Source organism: Delphinus delphis, chromosome 3 (genome assembly GCF_949987515.2).
Source record: "Delphinus delphis chromosome 3, mDelDel1.2, whole genome shotgun sequence".
In the NCBI taxonomy this organism is placed as follows: Eukaryota; Metazoa; Chordata; class Mammalia; order Artiodactyla; family Delphinidae; genus Delphinus; species Delphinus delphis.
Window position 1 is genome coordinate 66573475 of NC_082685.1, and position 20027 is coordinate 66593501.

At 38.1% G+C, this 20027-nt stretch overlaps 1 protein-coding gene across 4 annotated transcripts in view; it reads right to left on the minus strand.

The window, feature by feature from the left end:
* ISOC1 (isochorismatase domain containing 1) overlaps positions 1-20027 on the minus strand; it is a 204321-nt gene that overhangs the window by 169259 nt on the left and 15035 nt on the right. For 2 of the 4 annotated variants that reach the window (XM_060008920.1, XM_060008918.1), the window contains exon 5: positions 15749-16972. In XM_060008920.1, the coding sequence (XP_059864903.1) occupies positions 16826-16972 (147 nt within the window). In that variant the 3' untranslated portion in view covers positions 15749-16825. Of the gene's footprint in view, positions 1-13218; positions 13337-13409; positions 14765-15748; positions 16973-20027 lie in introns of those variants that run through there. The other 2 variants (XR_009518962.1, XM_060008919.1) reach the window with 2 other exon arrangements.

A 20027-nucleotide genomic window follows, 5' to 3' on the forward strand; every position in this document is an offset into this window, starting at 1 on the left:
AGCTTAAACAAGGCACCTCACCTCCCTAAATTTGTTCCTCAACAGTAAAATACGAGTATTGACTAAACACTCTCCCTTTCTTAGTATAAATGCCATGGAACTTTTTCATCATGAAGGGTGGAACGTGTCTTCTTTGGTACATGTAATCAGCTTAAGCCCTACTATTGATGGAATACAAATTCTTTTATTACCATAGTATCTGTTCTACCTCATGGTGGCTGGATCTCCCCCTTCCCGAGACATCTAGCTACTTCTAGACTTTTTTCCACTGAGGTCTGTAGTCCAACAGTATATCTTTTGCAGAGAGAGAATATTACATTAAGGTGAGAATTAGCCTCACTTAAGAAACGACTTCCTTTGAACACTTTGGGCTATCAAATTTGGCCTGTAATTTGAAGACTTTCCTTTTCATTCTTTCAAGCAATCTATTTTAACTTTAAAAAATTACATCAACTGATCAGCTCTTTGTCAAAAAAACCCCACACATCACACTGATTGACAGTTTGAGATTATACTCCAAAATGTAAGACGTCAGGTTAAAAAAATCCCAGAATAGTAAATCCTACTTGTTAAATAGTGGAAATATACGTGTTTGTACCTAAACTCTTTTGTCTAGTTGACTGGCTTTAATTAAACAACTCTCAAGTTTCAGAACGAGATGGAGGTTCACTTTATTTTTAAAGGATTAGAAGAGAAATCCTAACATTTCCAAGAAAGGCAACCTTTACAGTAGCTCAGGTTAGAGACCCAGGAACACTGCCACTCAAGAGGCAATACCATCAAGAGCAAAAGGGAGAGTACTTCTACTCCTACAAAACCTACATCCTAAAATGACTCACTTAACTTCTCTAACCCTCAGTTCTCACATCTGTCAAGTGGGGATATTATTAAATTCCATCCACGCATAGTTACTGAGAGGATAAAATGTGAACTTAGAACTATTAGACTCATGTTACACTCTATATAAATGCAAGGGCTGTAGTTAAAGCATACAGTTAAGAGCTGGGATGAGAATCGGGACATAGTTTTGATCCTGTTTAAGGCAAATCATCGACCCATCTGGGCCTCAGATTCCTCATCTGTAAAAGAGGGAGCTACAATAGACGATGTGATTTCTCTATCAACTATGAAATTTTATGACAGAAGAATTGAAAGCTGGGTAAGTTTGTCATTTGATAAGTGTGTGAGGCGGGGTGAAATGAGTGTCTTAGTCTTACATAGCCTGCCAAAGTCAGGACTTAATCCAGTGGGCCTATTACATGCCAAGCAACATGCTAAGCTCTGAATTAAAAACATATTTAAAAACTTGTTAAAAGTGGCCTTCTCTTCCATTGCTCTTTCATCAATAAAGCTTAATAAAACAAACAAAACTCTTCGAGGGATAAAAAAAACAGTACATTTAAGTACACCAATATGTGACGAGTTTACATAACCAGTCTCTAGTGTTTCATTAGCGAATGCAGCTGTTTTCTTGCTTTTTTACCCCAGCACATTTTTTCAACATGATATGTATGTCTCCACTGTCCTATGTTTCCATGACACAAGACAACAAACACAATTCTGGCACAATAATTTAAATAGTCCATGCAAAAAGCCATTACTTGAAAGTAATCTCTATTTTTATAGCAATTTATAGGAAATATGGGAATGCTTATATATACATATTATCTACTCATGAATTTATATAAATTCATATTCATGTGTTTAATTTGCTTTAAGAAACTCTTAAGGGAAAATAGAACATGTACTCATACGAGACACATTTTAGTGTCTATGGTTAGTACGGTATTTTTATGACTCACATTAACAAAATGCTAAGGAAGGAGTATCAAAGGTCAAGGTGCTTTCACAGGGGGAAAGAAGACTATCATGGATTTTCATCTCAGGGCAAAACCCTTAGGCCCTGACAAATGTTTTCTGAACTCCTGCTAATATTCAACATCCTTCCTGAATTGCGCTTACTCGATGAAAACTTCTTTGCTGAAGTCCCAGGAAGAAGTAGAACATCTACTTCTATTTGAGAACTTAATGTCAGCAGCTAAGAAAGGCAAATTTGAGAGCACATGGCAGAGCTTTGGTGGCCCTGGTACCAGAGGACAGGAGAAACAGACACTTCCCTAAACAGAACAATCAGGAAGCAGAGATGAGGGACCACCTCAGTCTACTTCACAATGTAATCCAACGTTAGGTCATGACCATGCTTTACGTATCATCATTTAAAGAAATTTTAAACACGTATCTTAAATTGGCAACGAAGGATCATTTGCATATATATTTAGGAGTCCCTCAACACTGAGAATTTTTTAATTTTCATGTATTCATTTTGATGCTAAATAAAAGGAAAATTTGTTTTGCTATTGAAAAGCCAAAAATTCTCTTTTGCAATAATACTTCCAATTGGAAGACATTTTCAGAGAATAATGTAACAGTTCCTCAGGTTAGTATTTGTCAAACAGAGGTATTTGGAAGCCTATTAACTCTGAAAGATTCTTCCCCTTGAGCATGGAGAGCTCAAGTCTGACTTGACAAAGACTAAATAGGGAGACCTACAGATAACAACTGTTGATGCTGAAGGTGACCTTGCCATTTCTATTCAGTCTGAAATAGATTCAGGGAAAAAACAAAACCCTCTGCAGGTAGACCTTCAAGAAATGCTCAGTGGACTTCCCTGGTGGCGCAGTGGTTGAGAGTCCGCCTGCCGATGCAGGCGACGCGGGTTCTTTCCGCGGTCCGGGAGGATCCCACGTGCCGCGGAGTGGCTGGGCCCGTGAGCCATGGCCACTGAGCCTGTGTGTCCGGAGCCTGTGCTCCGCAACGGGAGAGGCCACAACAGTGAGAGGCCCGCGTACCGCCAAAAAAAAAAAAAAAAAAAAGAAATGCTCAGCGTAAAATTGTGCAGAGGACTTAGAAAGCCACTACAGTAATGGGAATATCAGAGAGTTAAGCTAAGGGGAAAAGCTTTTTTGGAGACAATAATTAAACATCCTAAAACTTACTGGGATACATGCTTCAAGCCCTATGGCACTTACTCTCAGTGTTTTCCTGTATGTGGCTACTGCCATCAGAACCACTTGATTAAAAAAAAAAACAGATGCTTGGCCCAGACCCAGACCTACTGAATCACAATTTCTTGGGCAGGGGCCTGAAAACCTGATTTATATTAAGCTCCCCAGGTCATTCTGATGCACAAAGAGATTAAGAACTACCACTCAGTTTTAAAAGGTACTTAGGAAATACCACCTACCCCTGCATAATCCCATTTCTTCCTCCCCACTATGGCTAAGACATAGAATATACTGAAAATGGCAACAATGTCAGATACAACTCAGGACTATGTAATGATCCAGGGGCATCAGTGATGAGAGAAATGTCTCTGTAGCTTCTTCATTAGTTTTCTCATTCTTGAAATTCTCAAAATGCTTTATTGTCAGAAGAAGTTTGGGAAAATGATGTTTAGAGAGCCTAATATTAGCTTGACAATGATGGTTGTTAATAAACTTAATACGCAGTCATACATTCTTGTATACAGCTAAGGCCTCTGTGGCCCAGTTCAATACATAACATCTCAAAACACTTAAGACAGCAGAAAATTGTTTAGCCAAAATATTTGAACCTGATATTTAAAAAGAACAGATGTTCATCTTTTAACTAGAATGAATTAAGTAACATGTATTTCTGATTAAGTACATTCACTGAAGAAATTTGGAGAACACTGAAAAGCATAAAAAACAAATCAAAATACATTAAATATCAGCCTAACTAGAATGTAAGTTCTATAAGCAGAAATTTTTGTTTCAGGCATTGCTGTATATACAGTACTTTGACTAGGTCCTGGCACTCAAACTGACTATTCAGTATTTTATATGGTTCAAAAGAAAATAACTATTGATATTTTGACAAATATCCATCCATGTCTCTTCTCTCATAAGCAAACATCCATTTATGTATCCCTCAATGTTTCACTCCCTAGAACTTACTAAAATTTAAAGAACATGTCTATACATATATTTTTAAATTTACCATCTTCCCTCTGGAAAGTTTTTATTAATTACATACAAAACTGTACCAGACTGTCTTTCTGTTTGTTTGCTTCCTTTTCCAAGTACTGTGGATAGTAATTTCCTATTTTCACTTACTTTTTTTTTTTTTTTTTGCGGTACGCGGGCCTCTCACTGTGTGGCCTCTCCCGTTGCGGAGCACAGGCTCCGGACGCACAGGCTCAGCAGCCATGGCTCACTGGCCCAGCCGCTCCGCGGCATGTGGGATTCTCCCGGACCAGGGCACGAACCTGCGTCGCCTGCATCGGCAGGCGGACTCTCAACCACTGTACCACCAGAGAAGCCCCACTTACATTTTTGATGATAATTTTTCATGCTGTGGTCATCTGCATTCTTTTTTGGTAAACACCTGGCAATTTCCTATTTGCCCATATTTCTAATATAAAAAAAAGAGCTGCCAGCTTAAAAAAAAATTGCTAACAAGTCTTTACGTTAAAAAGTGTAAGTTCTTTTTAATTATGTGCTGCAGAATTTTCCAAAGTTGATGTTTGCTTTTTAATATTATAGAGTTGTAAGATTTCACTTATTTTGTGGTTACATTTCTTAGTATTTTATTACTTTTTTCAATGCTGAGATAAGCTTAAAGTAATAAAATGTGCCTATCTGCTCATTATGTATGGGGGATCATTAGTTTAGAGTTCAATTTGGTGAAGCTGTCTTTATTCTGGGAAATGGGACCTGACTTATGGTATCAAACTATGAATAAATGAGTAAAGTATGCTGCAACTTCAAAATTATGAGAAATTTGTGAAGAGTTGGTCATGTAGTTAGTTAATAATTGATGCAAGAAATACAAGTTATAAGCATGCATATTTGGAATACTTTTTACAATGTGGTACTTAAATGAGCTTATTATTATCATTCTCTCTTCCTTAAGATTGAATGAGGTAAGCTTAGAAAATGAGCATTGATCCTCTGGCCTTAGTGGGCATCTTTTCGGATCTCCCTTGTTAATGGATATTCTCAGTCTCTGACTCCTTTCTGACATTATGGATGACCTTTCCATGTAAGCCCAGGCTACCCTGTCAATTAGCTTCTGAGTGTGTTTCCTTGAGAGAATACAAACAGTATATTTAGAGGCTATAGGTATAACCTTATATTTCCCTGAACTTACCAGCTTACCTTTGTCCTCATTTTAGGACTGACAGTAAAATCGGCTATGAGAATGCAAATGAATTTAGTTAAATTTTATTTTTAAAGTACAAAAAGAATTCTCTCTGTGTTGCTTTGAAAATGACCTAGAAAGTAGGTCCAATTCAGGATAGTGAAAATTCACTTTGGTTTTAATATTTAGGTGAAATAATGCATACAAACTAATGATTTGTAATAAAATTTAAATAATTCTCTCAATATTACTCCTAAATTTCATATAAAGTTTGTTTTTAATAATCTGAGATCACAGAAATCACTAGAAATCACTGGGAAAAAATGCAGTTGTATTATGACTTTGCCAAAAGTCTTTATCTGATTAAATTTATTATGTTTCCTAGCATTCCCTAAACTGACACAGTGTCTAACTCCATTTTTTTAAAAAGTAACATTTCTGAACACCTAAACCTAAAAATTGATTACTAGCAGGAATTACGGGTCTCACTTTTGAATTCTTTGATGAATTAGAAATTACCTTACGAGTAGATAAGTGCCTTAAGATGGGGCAGTTTCATATTATGCCTTTGTATCCTCAGAGTTCATCTGACATGCAGAACATACATACACATACAAATCACTGTTGAAAAATTAAATCTGCAGAGAGAAGGATGGCTGGAGACAGAACGCAACCAGGAGAAAGAAATATTAGCTCTGCCAGCCCTGTTTCAGTCATATTTTTGACTATTTATAATAAAGGAAAGTAAACAGATTGGAAAGCACCACCAAATACCAACAATTAGGTCTGCAAAACTCTCAGCAAAGCCGTGGAGTTTTACTCAAGTCACTCACGTCCTCTCCCCTACACAACTGCCTTATTCAGGCCTCACTGCTTTCACAGTGCACAAGGAAGCACTGAATCCAAATATTCAAATAGATGCATTTATACAGAACACAAATAAGTAGTTCAAAATCCTCTCAGGAATTTGTATCAAATACTGTATCCTTCTTATAGCTAAAGACAGTAGGCACACCAATTAAAAAATGATTTTCTTTTATAAATTTGTATTTAACTAAACAGTAAGTAGTGAGTCCTCATTTTTCATACCTTGGATCAGCTTTTCTTTATGTGAAGTCACCAGGTCTTTGAGCTTTGGTTAGCAAATAAACAATATCCCCTCAAAGCTCTGAGGAAATGTGAACAGCCTTGATGTGGCCTGGTTAGGAAGACATGAAAACCCACTGAACAAATCACTGGCGGAGGAGATGAGTTTGCATTTCAGTATCTCATCCGTAAAGGAAATTCGATGAGTTAATTTCTAAGGCTGGATTTACTGAAAAATTCTTAATTTTTAATTAAGGATTCACTACTTCTCAGTGTATTTCACCAACTAGGTTCATAACAAATCACATACAAGATACATGCCTTTCCACAAACAAGAATAGAACAGAAAGCCGGGGGGAAATGCTAAGAAACTTGTTATCAAAACAGACTCCAAAAGGAATGTCTGAAAATACTGGATCTCCTTTCACGGAGCTATTACCACTTTCTTCAAGTGATATTTAGATTACATGATCCATTTTTATAAAATGAAAGCCGAGATACCATCATAAGTTACATCCCACAAAGGCAGGGACTTCACTTTTCTGTAAATGAAGATTTATATGGAAGATAAATAATAAAACATGAGAGATGAGCTGCTCTGGATGAAGCAGTGTTGAGAGCCCTATTCCCATATCATGCCCCGAAGGGGCGCCATAGAGCTTCTAGTGCACGTGTTCCCGGACTAGGATCCAAGCATGCTTGTACTGAGATATGGATGTTTCCAGCCCTCTGAGCAGCCAAAGCGTTTCAGTACGTTGCCTCTCCTGATCAAGCTTTAAGCTTTATCAGTTTACCCTAAAGTACTCTAGAAATGTTAGTTTTCTTTTTTACTTGCACTGTGATAGAAAGATTGAAAACCACTGTAGCACGACAGATAAATTAGCCAGTTAAACTTGAGTTAACAGGTGTGACCTGTTGCCACTGACAGAAGAACCCTAATATGGCTCTTAAAGTACCTATGATTGGGATTGCAGGCCCACCCACCTGAATTTGCTTGCCAGCCTGCCCCACAAGGCTGAATAAACTGAATCGCTCAATTCAACTGCTTACTTGGGCGGGGGGCGGGGGTGGGCACTTAATTTTTCTCAGAAGATCATTTGGCTTCTTGGGGTACCTCTAGCTCTTTATGATAAGCCATGCCATCTGCATAAAAAAAGGTAGCTATTTTTCTATTTTGTGATTGGAAGGCATGCAACTAGTTCATTAAGGGGGAAAAACATGCCTTAATTTGGGTAGAAGTTAAAGAAATTTGAGCCAAGGTCTTTGATATACACCACTTGAGGTGAATATCTTCCATCAGAAGACCTGCCCTTTCAGATTTGACTTTCAGAAGTATTCAGAGTTGAGACTGTGTTAAGTGCTTTATAAACATTACATGAAGTTCTCATAAGTAACAAGATCTTCTTTTTTAACAGTTGAAAAATCTGGAGTTCACAGGAGTGATGATAAAATTCGATTTATTCCAGGTGATCTCTAAGTCCTAACCGAAAAGACAACCTGGTTGGTTGAACCGTTCCAGTAGCTTACTGTGGGCCTGTGTGTGGGTGACTAAAAGCGCGTGCCCTTCACCCCGTCAGAATCCTGAGCTCTGTGAAAGTACATTAAATGTGGATGCAAGGTCTCCAGATGATTTTTGCTGTATAGACAGACTGAAAACCAAAGTGAAGGGCTGCCTGTTTACCAATGAAGGCAGACTAATTCTTAAGTCCATCTTCAAGAGTGGCAGATGAAGAGTTACTTAATATCAATGATCAGAAAACATTCAGACCTAGTTCAACTAACAGCTAACATTCAGCTAACAGTTTTGGAAGCAGGAAAAATTCTCCCAGTGCCTTTTTCAATATGAAGTAATTATCAGATGACTCCATACAAGAAAGATGTATTGGGTGAAGACAGTTTCATAGAAATTCAAAGTGGGAAAAAAAAAACTGAATTACAGTTGTTTTTTTTTTTCTAACCCTGGCATATTAGATTCACTTTGGGACAATTTTTTAAAATACTGATTCCAGGATTTTAACCAGAGATCAATTGAAACAGAATTTCCAATGACAGACGTGAATATTAGTACCTTTTTGAAACTCGCTGCTGATTTTTATGCATAGCCGTGATTTAAGAACCACTGTTCTAAGGCTTTAGAGTGAGGTTCAACCTGTCACTTGATTATTAGGCAATGCTTCTCTAACTTTAGCCTGCATAGAATCACCTGGAATTTTGGTAAACCACAGATTATGTCCTGGTAGTACTAGCATGGGGCTTGAGATTCTCTATTTCCCACAGGTATGATGGTGATGATTTGAGCGGCTCGTTGAGTAGCGAAGTCTCAGAGCACTGGTTCTCAAACTTGGCTGCACACGTATCAGGCCTACCCGTCCCATTTCATTTATTTGTATTGCTTGCCTCGCCCCGCGGGCAATCAGGTTTGAGCGCTCTGGGTTCCGCAATGCCTACTGCACATTAACCCCAGGTCACAGCACGACTAGCAACACCCCAGCAGAGCTGTCTTTAATCGATACATACCACGAATAATTGGTCTACTCAACAGAATTTTTTTAGACATTGCCCTGGTGTATGTATCGTGAGCTGTCCTTCCCCGCAGCTGATATTTAAGAATATTCAAGGCTACGCAGTTAGTGGGAGAGCCCGTAAAACAGGGTTCATTCATACCAACTCCTAGCTCAAGGCTCTTAACCTCTCCGTGTAAGGATAACAGAAACAACCTGACAAGGTTATGAGTATTAGGGAAGTCACAGCATCTAAGTACCTGGCTCAGAGTAAGTGGTATCAAGCTCCTATTACTGCCCATTTTGTACGAAGCCCTTCACCTGTGTTGGGCATGACCAGTGCAGGTTGTGCAGCTCCTTTTAGACAACTAGATTGTAAGCTCCTTTAAGGAGTAAAATGTCCTAACGTGTTAAGGCAGGAAATGTTACAAATATTAAAACAAACCATAATATAGATTATATATTACAATATAATTGTATCTATTAAACCAAACTAACCAGGCAAAAGCCAAAGAAACAAACCCTGCCAGAAAGAATTAAAATGAAAAGGCTCCAGGCCCTGGATTTAAAAAGCCGTAACCCATCTGGGGAGAATTTGTTTTCCAGCATTCCCCAATTATGTCCAGGACCTCATCTTTGTACTAACCACCCTGTGTGACCTGTTTTGTCTCTCATTAGACTGAACTTCTTCAGAACAGCTCTCTCTTCTGGAGACATTCCCCGGCAGGGAGGCTTTCACTGGGTAGGTATTCAATAAAGCAGTACTGAAAGAACAGACAAACCCATATATATTCACTCCAGAAAACTCTTGGTAGCCAAGGTTTGCTTGCAGTCTATTTCTTATGTGTTAAAATACTTCAAAACCTGTGCTGCTGGTCTATCAGTGACAGAACGTGTTTGCTGGATGATGTTAATATAAATAAACCCCATGTACCGGAACATCTTTCCACATTCTAAGTAGCCAAAACAGAGTTTTGTGTACAATCTAAATTTTAACAGTGATAGCATGATTGGATTTTCCAGAACTATTTTTGCTATTTTGCAAGTTAATGTGGACTCAAATCATTTAACATCTTCCCAAGTATCTTTCATTTAAAAATTTACTAGTTCTTTCGAGTAGAATTTTTCAAGGGGTGAAAAGTAGATGCTTAACCTATTTTTGAGAAGTTTCGACCAACAAAGCTGATCTTAATGTAGTAATCTTCAGCAAAATTTGTGAATTCACAGAATTTATTCCAGAATCTAAAATAAAAAATCTATAAAATGTGTTTCACAAGATTAAGTAATGAGCTCTCATTCATTTGTTCTTGAAAAAAAATCTCAAACAATGCATTCAATCTAAAATCTCTGAGCTGGTCCAGACATTCCATAAAGATGATAATTTTTTTAATGAATGCCCTTATGCCTTATATAATCATTGGAATTTTTTTGTTTATCAAAGAAAATGAGGTAACATTTCTTGTTCACGCTTTTATAATTGTGTTTGCGTTAAGGTATGTCACTTAAAATTATAAAGGGCATCCTTGTTTGAACCAATACAATGATTCATCTTCTCTCCTAAGAATCCATTTAACACTTGAGCGGAATCAGCCATTCTGTGCTTGTGTTGCTTGATTTTGTAAAAATTCTGAGGCTTACTTTTTGCCTTAGGCAACCTGTTCAGTCTTATTTTAAATGAAGGTTTTCAGCAAAGTATAACCCTAATATCTAGATGAAAGAGTAGATATTTTTTGTCATCTCATCCAACTCCATTTCCTATACAAGAGAACCTAGAGATGTCTCAGAAAGGCTTGTTGAAGGCTGCTGCAGAGAGCTAGGACAAGAACCAGAGCCCTGCCTCACTACCCTTTCCACTAAAGTTCACCACACCTGTCTGCTGGGAGGTAAGTCCTCCTCAGAGCTCTTGTACTCCTCCAGGTCTTGCTAGGTGTGCCATGTCTTCAAGGCCCTGAACACTTCTACCCAGCCCACTTCTCAGTCTTGTTTATGCAGCCGGTAACCTTGAGTAATGAGGTAACAGCTTTTTATGGACAAAGAACAGGCTTGCTTACTTTTTGCTATAAAAGTTCAGTGTAAACCCACTGAGTGCATGGCATCCATCTGGTACATACTGCATCGCCCCTGTGGGACTTAGGTGTAAAGGGAACCAATGCACACAGGCTACTGCTCACACTGCTTGCATAATTAAGTCCTTTGTCTCTGATCCAGGAATGTCATGTCTTCTGCTAGCATCCATGAAACAGTAGCATGGTCATTATCTTATAAGAAGTGTACAATCAAATCCCAAGACTGCCACTGATTTTAGCTTGAAAATTCATGTCTACAGGTTATTATAGCAAATGATTTAACTAGATTTATTCAGAACATATGAGATTGGTCAACATGGAAAGAGAACAAGGGCGACCATGTAAGTGTGTTCCCATTCCTCTTAATTCTAAAAAGCTTTTATGCTAATTTTGGTTCTAATCACGTCACTGAAGACTTTTTACTCAAAGCTAACTAAAATATTCAGGTATTTAAAAGAGATGGATTTAGTTTTAGCTAAGTATAGTTATTTTGTAATTAAAATATGCAGAAAGTAATTTGTCAAAGTCAATATTCGCCATAGAAAAATTAAGCTTCTATTTATCGCTGGAAGATTTGAATACAGAGGTTGGGCAAATTGACAAATTTTCTGACTAATTACTTTTTTGAATGCATAGCTAAATCAATTTAGTTAATATTTAAAGGAAGACTAAAGACAGCAAGAGGGTTGGCATATAATGGAACTCACCTTTCTCAATGAGCTCTCTAAAGAATATTTTAAAATGTTTAGTCTTCAAAAAAAGCTATTTATAGCAAACAGAGCATAAAGTTTTCTATATAGAAATTTTTTAAAAACTTGGAAATAAAGAATCCCCACTTGCCACCCATGCCTCACACATCATTACTTGCTCACAGAGGCTTCCCTCGCACAATGACTGGCTCTCGTGATGGCCAGAGGGAGTACAGCATAGTAGTTATGGCAGTTACAGCAGTTTCTAAATTCTAGGTTAAAATCTCAGCTTTCTCACTTCCAACCAGATGGATGACCTTGGGCAAGTTACTTAGTCACTTAGTTCTTCAGTTACATTATATGGTTGTTATGAGGATCGAGTTACTTAATATGACAAACGCTCAAATGTTAAATTTGATTCACTTTAAAAATCTGAAGTATACAATTTAGAACGGCAATGAACCTTACACATGGTACAGTTCAGTCCAATCTCTTCATTGTACAAATGAGACATTTGCCCCCAGTGTTAAAGCTATTAAGAATGAAGCTGGGTCTACCATTTCAAAGCTTTCCATTACACAACGCATCACATAACCAGTGGCTCTTTCTCCAGTATTTAAAGGCAATCCCCCATTCTTCTCTCTCCTGCCAATTCCCTCCACCAACAACTCCAACCATTTTTTTTTTAATACGAAAAGAAAGGTATGTGATAGATAAACACACACAATGTTACATCTACACCGTGCTGTCTACCTGCAGGAATGAATTGCTGGAATCCAATATGGACATCATAGGACACAGTATTTAAGTTTTGCCAAATTCTCCAAAAGAAAAAAGCACTTATTGGCATACAAACAATACAACCAAAAAGATGCTAACATTTGGGTAACAGCTAACAATTTACACCTGCCTTCTTTGTATGTTTCACGTATTATTTCTAGGTCTTAATTTCTTGGAAAAATTCCCACATTTCCGACATTTAAAAGCATTCCACATTTTTAGTTGGGGCTGCCAAACAGGCTATTTTGTGAAAGCACAATATGCATCTTCCAGAAGTCCAATTCAAAGCTGCATGTATTCAAAATACGTTAACAGTGAGCATTTGTGTATTAACCATAGGTTCTGAGACACATCACCTTTCATTTCTTGCATTTACTGTCTCGAGTGGGAGGAACAATTCAGCAAGGAAACAGCTGTGAGAACAATGAACAAATCTGAAGCCAAGGGACTTCTACAGTTTAGTGAAATATACTGTGCAACTAACAATTATATCAAGAAACGAAGCCTCATCTATGACAGGTATGCTCTAAGTTGACTATTTTCTGCAATAAAAATGACAAAAAGCTAACCTTACAATGAAAAATGCTACATAATTAATACAACAGACATACACTTTCCCTCCCATCCCACTTTTCTGGAAATAAATTACTAGAAGCTAGATTTATTGTCTTGATGGCATCCCACTTATTTTCTTCCTCTTTTTCTTCATATAAACATGATTGCAAATCATAAAAAACCATAACAAACAAAAAAAGCAAGTACATTAATTTTCTATTGCTGTGTAATGAATTATCACTAATTTAGCCGCTTAAGAGACGTTTACTACCTCATAGTTCTGGAGGTCAGAAGTCCCGGCACAGCATGGGGACCATCTCGGCTCAGGGTCTCACAAGGCAGAAATCAAGGCATTGGGGGTCCCGCCCGCATTCTTACCTGGGGGCTCTGGGGGAAAACTTGCTTCCAGACTCACTGAGGTTCTTTGCTAAATTGAGTTCCTTGTGCTTGTACAACTTAGGAGCCTGTTTCCTTGCTGGCCTCCCAAATCCTCAGCCTTGTAGTAAGCAACAGAGAATCTTCTAAGTCAGCAACAGGGAATCTCCCTCCCACGAAATCCCTCCCACAGACTGAATCTCTTTTGCCAGGAACAGCCCAGTCCCTTTTAAGAGCTCACCTGATTCAATCAAGAACACAAAGGCAGTCTCCCTATCTTAAGGTGAACTGATTTGAAGCCTTAATTACTTGAGCAAACCCTTTACAGCTGAACAGAGATTAGTATTTGCCTGTCAGGGGCAAAGTGTGTGTACACCAGAGTGGGAACCTTGGGGTCCAGTTCAAAATTCTGTTTCCTACAACAGGGAAATCAAGATTACAGTCTCTTTAACCGGAATTAATAGGCTATTTTACTTGACCACCATTTTGGACTTTAATCTCTTCTAAAAATAAGTTTTCAATAAGATGTCTGCTATTCAGGCTTAAAAGATAAAGAAAAGCAACATGGTAATAAGAATTCTAAAAGCCAACTGCAATTATTTCATAACCATATCAAAGTAATCGATGTATCTCATTACGGTAGCCTAGTGATTTTTAAATTTTTTAATCATGGGTTAAACAGTGACAATAATGCTCCATGGAGGATCAAGGAAGCATGAGTGATGTAAGAATATTGATTTGTAGTTATCTGAGGATAAAAATAATGGTAATTTTCATTTTATCAGCCATTCTCCCGAATTAGTTCAAAACCATCTGGAAAGAAGTAAGGCTAGACTGAAGATGGGGCACAGGGAAAGTTCTCGGCGCTGGAAGCAGCCCTTTAGCTTTGCGAATGTAAACAGTGTAGTGTTTTATAGATTCTAAAATGGATCCTTTTTACTGTTCTCCCCCCTTTCCTTCTGATAATCTCTAGCGTTATCCACTAATGTAAGGAAGCCCAGGGCAACGTGTTACGTAATGTAGTTGTCATCTTACTGAGCCTTTCCTCACCTCTGCAACTAGAAACATCTATCTCTGGGTCTCACTAGCCACACTTGTGAAAGAAAACCGTTGTAGAATTTTACAGCTGAAATGGACCTGAGATCGTGATCTTTAAAGTTCCACCCAGATCTAAAGTCATATTTACCCAAATATCAACTTTTAAAAAGAGAAAATATTCTTCCTAATTAGAGAAATGTGGTAATTAAATGGATGTTATAGGGTATTTGGTTTCCTGGTTAGAATAAATTTTATTACTTTTAATTTCAGATAAAGTTTCTGCATATGTTTTAGCATTTCAATAAACGATGTGTCTTGATCTTGTTTCTAACCCCCTTGCAATTCAAGACACTGGACTATTCTTTTGCTTATGTTCTCAAGGTCTTTATTTACATCAGTTAAAAGAATTTTGTTACCTTACAAAATTGGAGACACTTCCAATTCAAAGACTAATGTATTAAAATCAATTCAGGTTTCCTATAATTAGGCCTCATCACCTTGCTTGCATGATCTGCAAAAAAGAAGGGAGAACGCAGAATTCACAAGTATATTACTCTAAACTTTGTTGTACTGACATTCCTGAACCTTTGACATAATTCAATTCACTTTTACTGAAAGGTTATGATATATCTGATTTTGTACCAGACCCTAAGCTTCCTTGGGGCATCTTTCTATCCTCAGCACATGTTTAGAACTTAGTAGGTTCTCAAAATGAGTTTCCAGAATGAGTATAGAATAAATGCACAGGTCCTGCTTTCAAGAAGCTTAGAATCTAGTGGGAAAGACAGATTTTAGCCCAGTGAAACCCATTTCAGATTTCTAACCTACTGAACTGGAAGATAATAAATTTGCGTTGTTTTAAACCTCAGAGTTTGTGGTAATTTAATATGGTAGCCATAGGAAACTGACTCAAGTTCACAGAATTGTTTCAGCTGTGAAAAGGCTTCATTGGGGTGGTGTTTCATGAGAGGAAGGGCCAGGACTCAGTGGAGGAAAACAGGTGATGTTAGTTAAATCCTTGCTACTCATAAAGTATGGTTGGTCTCTTCTGAGCACAGAAGCCAGACCTATTGAACCAGAGTCAGCATTTTAACAAGATCCCCCAGGTGATGTGTATTCATATTAGAGTTTGAGAAGCACTAGGTTAAATTTATTAAAAACTATTTTAAAATGTGTAGAAATCTTTGATTCTTTTTTGACACACAAGTTTGCTGGGAAAAAAATTTAAACATAACCCTAAGAAGAATGCTAGATTGCTGTTTGTTACACTTACCAGAAAAAAAAAAAAAAAAAATTTCTACTGCTCTTAAATAAGAAGGCCCTTCAATAAAATCCATTTACCCCCATGGACAAAACATTTTCATTCTTCGAAAATTTCCATGAGTTGAAAGATTACAAATGTCAAAAATTTTACACCTTTAAATAAATATTAGAATCCCTGGAAGAGTACTCAAAGAGCCATGCTGTGGCAGACAAAAGAACTTCATTCACATAATACGTTTTCTTTAATTACTTTAATATAAAAGACACCAATGTTTCATATTTCACATAATATTTTTTAAAAAGTTTTAAAACCCTATAATAAGTATTTAATGAAAATAAATTTATTGAATGGTAGTAATGACTGCAAAAGCAATACTACCAAATGATTACTGAGGCCTTTTGCATTAACAGTAATTGGAAGGTAGGTGGAAAAAATTTCAAACAAGAATATGGATGTTTTAAAACTACATTTTATCCAGCCTTTACCTTTTTGCTAAATCTTGTGCTTATTAGATGTATTCAAGATGGTTATAAAGCTATTCAGCTAAACTAATACTTCAAAGATGTTAGAACAGCCCTCCATTAATGATATGGTGTTGCAAATCCTCCCATCTGTTTACAAAATTAAAACAAGCAATGAGCGAATGAGTCTTTCTGGGTAAAAGATTCAGTTAAAAAAGAGAACATTAACAGAGAATTAGTGATGGTGAGCAGAATAAGAAAATTAGCATAATTAAGAAAGATATGTAATTATTCAACATAAGTTTGTCTGGTTAAACCAGTGCAACATAATAAATAACTTGACTGCATCGTGAGCGAAAGGGGTAACACGATCCAGAGTCCTGTTTTTAAATTCTCGTTTAATAATCCTATTTCAATCAACCTGTAAAGTAAAAGCACTGAATCCACATTAACATTGTAACATACATCTTACAATAAGACAAAAGTCAAACTATTACTGGGAGATCTTTGTCTTTAACTGTGCACAATTTAAGAAAATTTCACAAGAGTGTGCACTTTTGAAAGTATGATCAGTGTATATGGTATAGAGAAAACAGGCACCTCCATTATAATTTTTTTAATAAATAAAAGCACATTAACATAAGAAGAAGGTAAGCAGCACCTAAAACCTTTGACATCTGTAACTAAATGCTGGTACCCAAACGGTCTAATTGGTTAAGTTTTACTAAGAAGCGCAAAAAAGAGCCAATTTTTGACTTAACGTTTTAATTCTACTAGAGCCATGAGCTTGTCCGGGCTTACAGTCCTGTCACCTGATGGTGAGTAGCACACCCGTTCTTCACATGTCTTATACTTTGGAAAGCAGACCCGACTCTGGAGCACTCGCCTTAATTAGATTCTGAATTTCCTTGAATTTTGGATGATCTTTATCAGCCACCAGCTGTAGCAGAACAGCTTCACTTGTAGTCACTATGATCCCAGTTCGAGCAAGACGCTTTAAAAAAAAAAAAAAAAGACAAATCAAGAAATTAAGCATGAGAATGAACACTGTATTAAAACAGCAAAAAGCATGCCAGGACACAATGATTAGTGTCCTCTATCAAAACCATGGCCCTTAGCCATACCATCAAATTCAGACATGAGGAGAGATTTCAAACTAGCCACACCACAAACCCTTTATGATGGTTCTCAATATTAGTAATAAGGACTAGGAACAAGTAAAAGAGAATAGGCAGCCAATATTCTCACTTGCCAATATTCTCACTTATATGCACCAGGGACAGAGGGAAATCAAGGCTAAGGACTGTAAAACAATGATTCTTAAGTTCTTTTTTTCCTCTCTCCAAATATCTGACATTAAACTGCATGCCCTTCCCGTAAGTAAGAAATGCTGGTGGTAGAGGAGCCTCATGTGAGGTTTAAGAATGTGCCACTGGACGACAACAGAACCACTACCATTGCCACCGTTGTAAGCTTTTTAGAATCATAAACAGGAGTATAAAATTTAAGGTTGTATAGAGTTTCATTGACAGGTGAAAGAACATCCTTGCCAAATTGTTCCAGTGGAATCATAATAAAGAGCTAAGGACAGAAATCTCAAGGAAGGGAGGAGGGAAAGGGAAGGAGGAGGGCAAAGAAGAGAAAGTGGAGAAAAGGGTGGGAGAGGGGAATGGGAGGAGAATTCTAGAGCAGAGATCCATTTTCTGGATGTATTTATCAGAAACCTCAGGGAAAAAAACAGACCAACTGTTTGTTACTCCAAGCAACATTCACTGTAAGAGCCTTAGAAGATGAGGTGGTTAGACACGATTCCTATGCAAGTTAGAGGAAAAGACGTGGATCAGTGTCTCGTCATAAAGGGAGTCACCTGAATAAACAGGACATCCCAATGGAGCCAAAGTAAACCCTTCAAATGGCTGCAGATCCAGAGACCCAACCTTCCCACTGGCAGACTCTTCCTTTTTATCCCCAAGGATGCAGAAGGGAGTGTAAGCCATAGCCTACTTATCAGATAGCAAGCTTGGACCTCAAACACCAGCACAGGAGTGTGCAGAGCAGGCTGACCACAGCTCTGGAGAAATGAAAAAACAGCAGAAGGTTACATAGGAAAGAGGAAGAAATAAGTGAGGCTGCTAGTGTCCTTTACGTTGGGACAAATCCCAGAGGATGAGTCATCACTGAGTTCCTTAAAGACGTCTGGAGACTAATTTCCTCCTCCTTGCTTTTCAGTCAACTCCTGACTATCGTATCAAACCCTCAGAAATCTCAAAGGACTGTGTGCTTGCTTCAGACAGCAGGGCAGGGAATAAGACTAGCTGCAGCTCGGTGCCGTGAATGTCCAGCCATCCAAATGCAGCTCTCTCCCTGGCTGCCTGCCTTCCTTACTGCTCCCTGTTGAATCAACGGACTTTCAATCAGTCAGTCTGAATCTGAATCATACTTTCAATGTCTGTGAAAGTGCCTTCTATATTCCAAAGTGCAAACAAAGGTCAGTTCTCAGTAATCTTTCTAGTTCCTTCATGAGGCAGGAAGGACAGAAAACTGTTTCCAGGTCTGAGGAAGAAATGTGATGACCCAGGAAGAAGGCAGTTTTTTTCCATAGTGCTTTCCTGACCAGACTAGAGCAGCACCGGATCCACCCTAAGCCAGCAACCCTCAGGGATGCTGTGAGTCCGTACACTGTGGCAGGGGCAAGCTGGGACACTAGAGGCACACAAAAAAACTTTAGTAAACAGAAACATAAAATTATTTAACTTCAAGACGGAGATATGCCCAATATTGATTGCATTCGAAAGTAATCCAGCCAAGAACCTGTGTTAGGGGAAGGCGTGGCTCACGCCTTTGCTAAGATTGCAAAGTCTTTAGATCAGACTAACAGATCTTCCCACGGTGCCTTCCCAGCCCCAACCCAGAAGGGTACCTGAGCAGAAAGAGAACAGCAGCACTTTTTCCAGACACCGGCAGGTTCCTGCCCACCACCTTGAGCTATGAGTACACCTACAATACTGGTCCCACACTCACTTTATCTCCTGGCTTTAGAAGGGGCAATTAAAACTCCAGCTGTTTAATGCAAATGGGTACACGGTTTAATAGGCTTCCTGAGTTCTTCCCTTACACTTGCAAAACCAGTCCAACTAGGCCAAAGGAAAGGTTACTCTGACCCACAAACCTAAAAATGCAAGAACACAAAGCCAAGATGGTCTCAGAGAGGGTGGGGAAAAAAAAGACTAAACCCATTAAATTCCCAAGTAACACTAACAACTCCCCAGAAGTACAAGGACATCAAGCTCATGAGACGGTTTTAGTCTATTTTATCTCACATTTACTCGACAATTGTAAGTTGAAAGAAAAATGCCTGACAGATGGTAGGTGCTCAAAAAATTTTGTGGAATAAAGCACACACCACAGATCCTGGCAGAGAAGTTTTAATAACGGTAACTATAAATATTATTAGTACAATGGTCTTAACAGGCAATATGGGGAGTCTCAGGAATGACCTCAAGTAGTTGCGTTCTCAAGGAAAAAAAGAAGGGGAGCAGACCAGATCTCTATTTCACTTTCATAGTCACAGAAGAAAAAAGGAGACTTAACATTTCTCCCAAGGACTGAGGGACTAGAGCACCTCCATACCAAATTAAGACTAAGAGGAAAAATCTGAAATGTGGCACACATCTTCCCCCATCACCACCTGACCTGCTTCTTCTCTCCCTTTCAACCTCAGCACCGTAAGCCAAGGCAATGCTGGCTGCTCCAGGCTCTTCCAAACACCCCCCCAGACCATATTCCTTCCTTTCCTCCTCAGAACTTCTCAGGACTAGTCCATTCTGGGTCTTGGAAGCTGATATATGCTTATACTTTTCTGATCAGTTAAACCTCATGAAGACAACAAAAACAAATAATAGCTACAGTAAAAATAAAAGCAACAGCTAACATTTGAGTGTTTACCATATCAGACACTGTACTAAGTGCTATCGATACATTATTTCATTGATTCTTCACAAAAATCCTCCCACGTAATGACTATTATTTCTATTTCACAGTCAACAAAA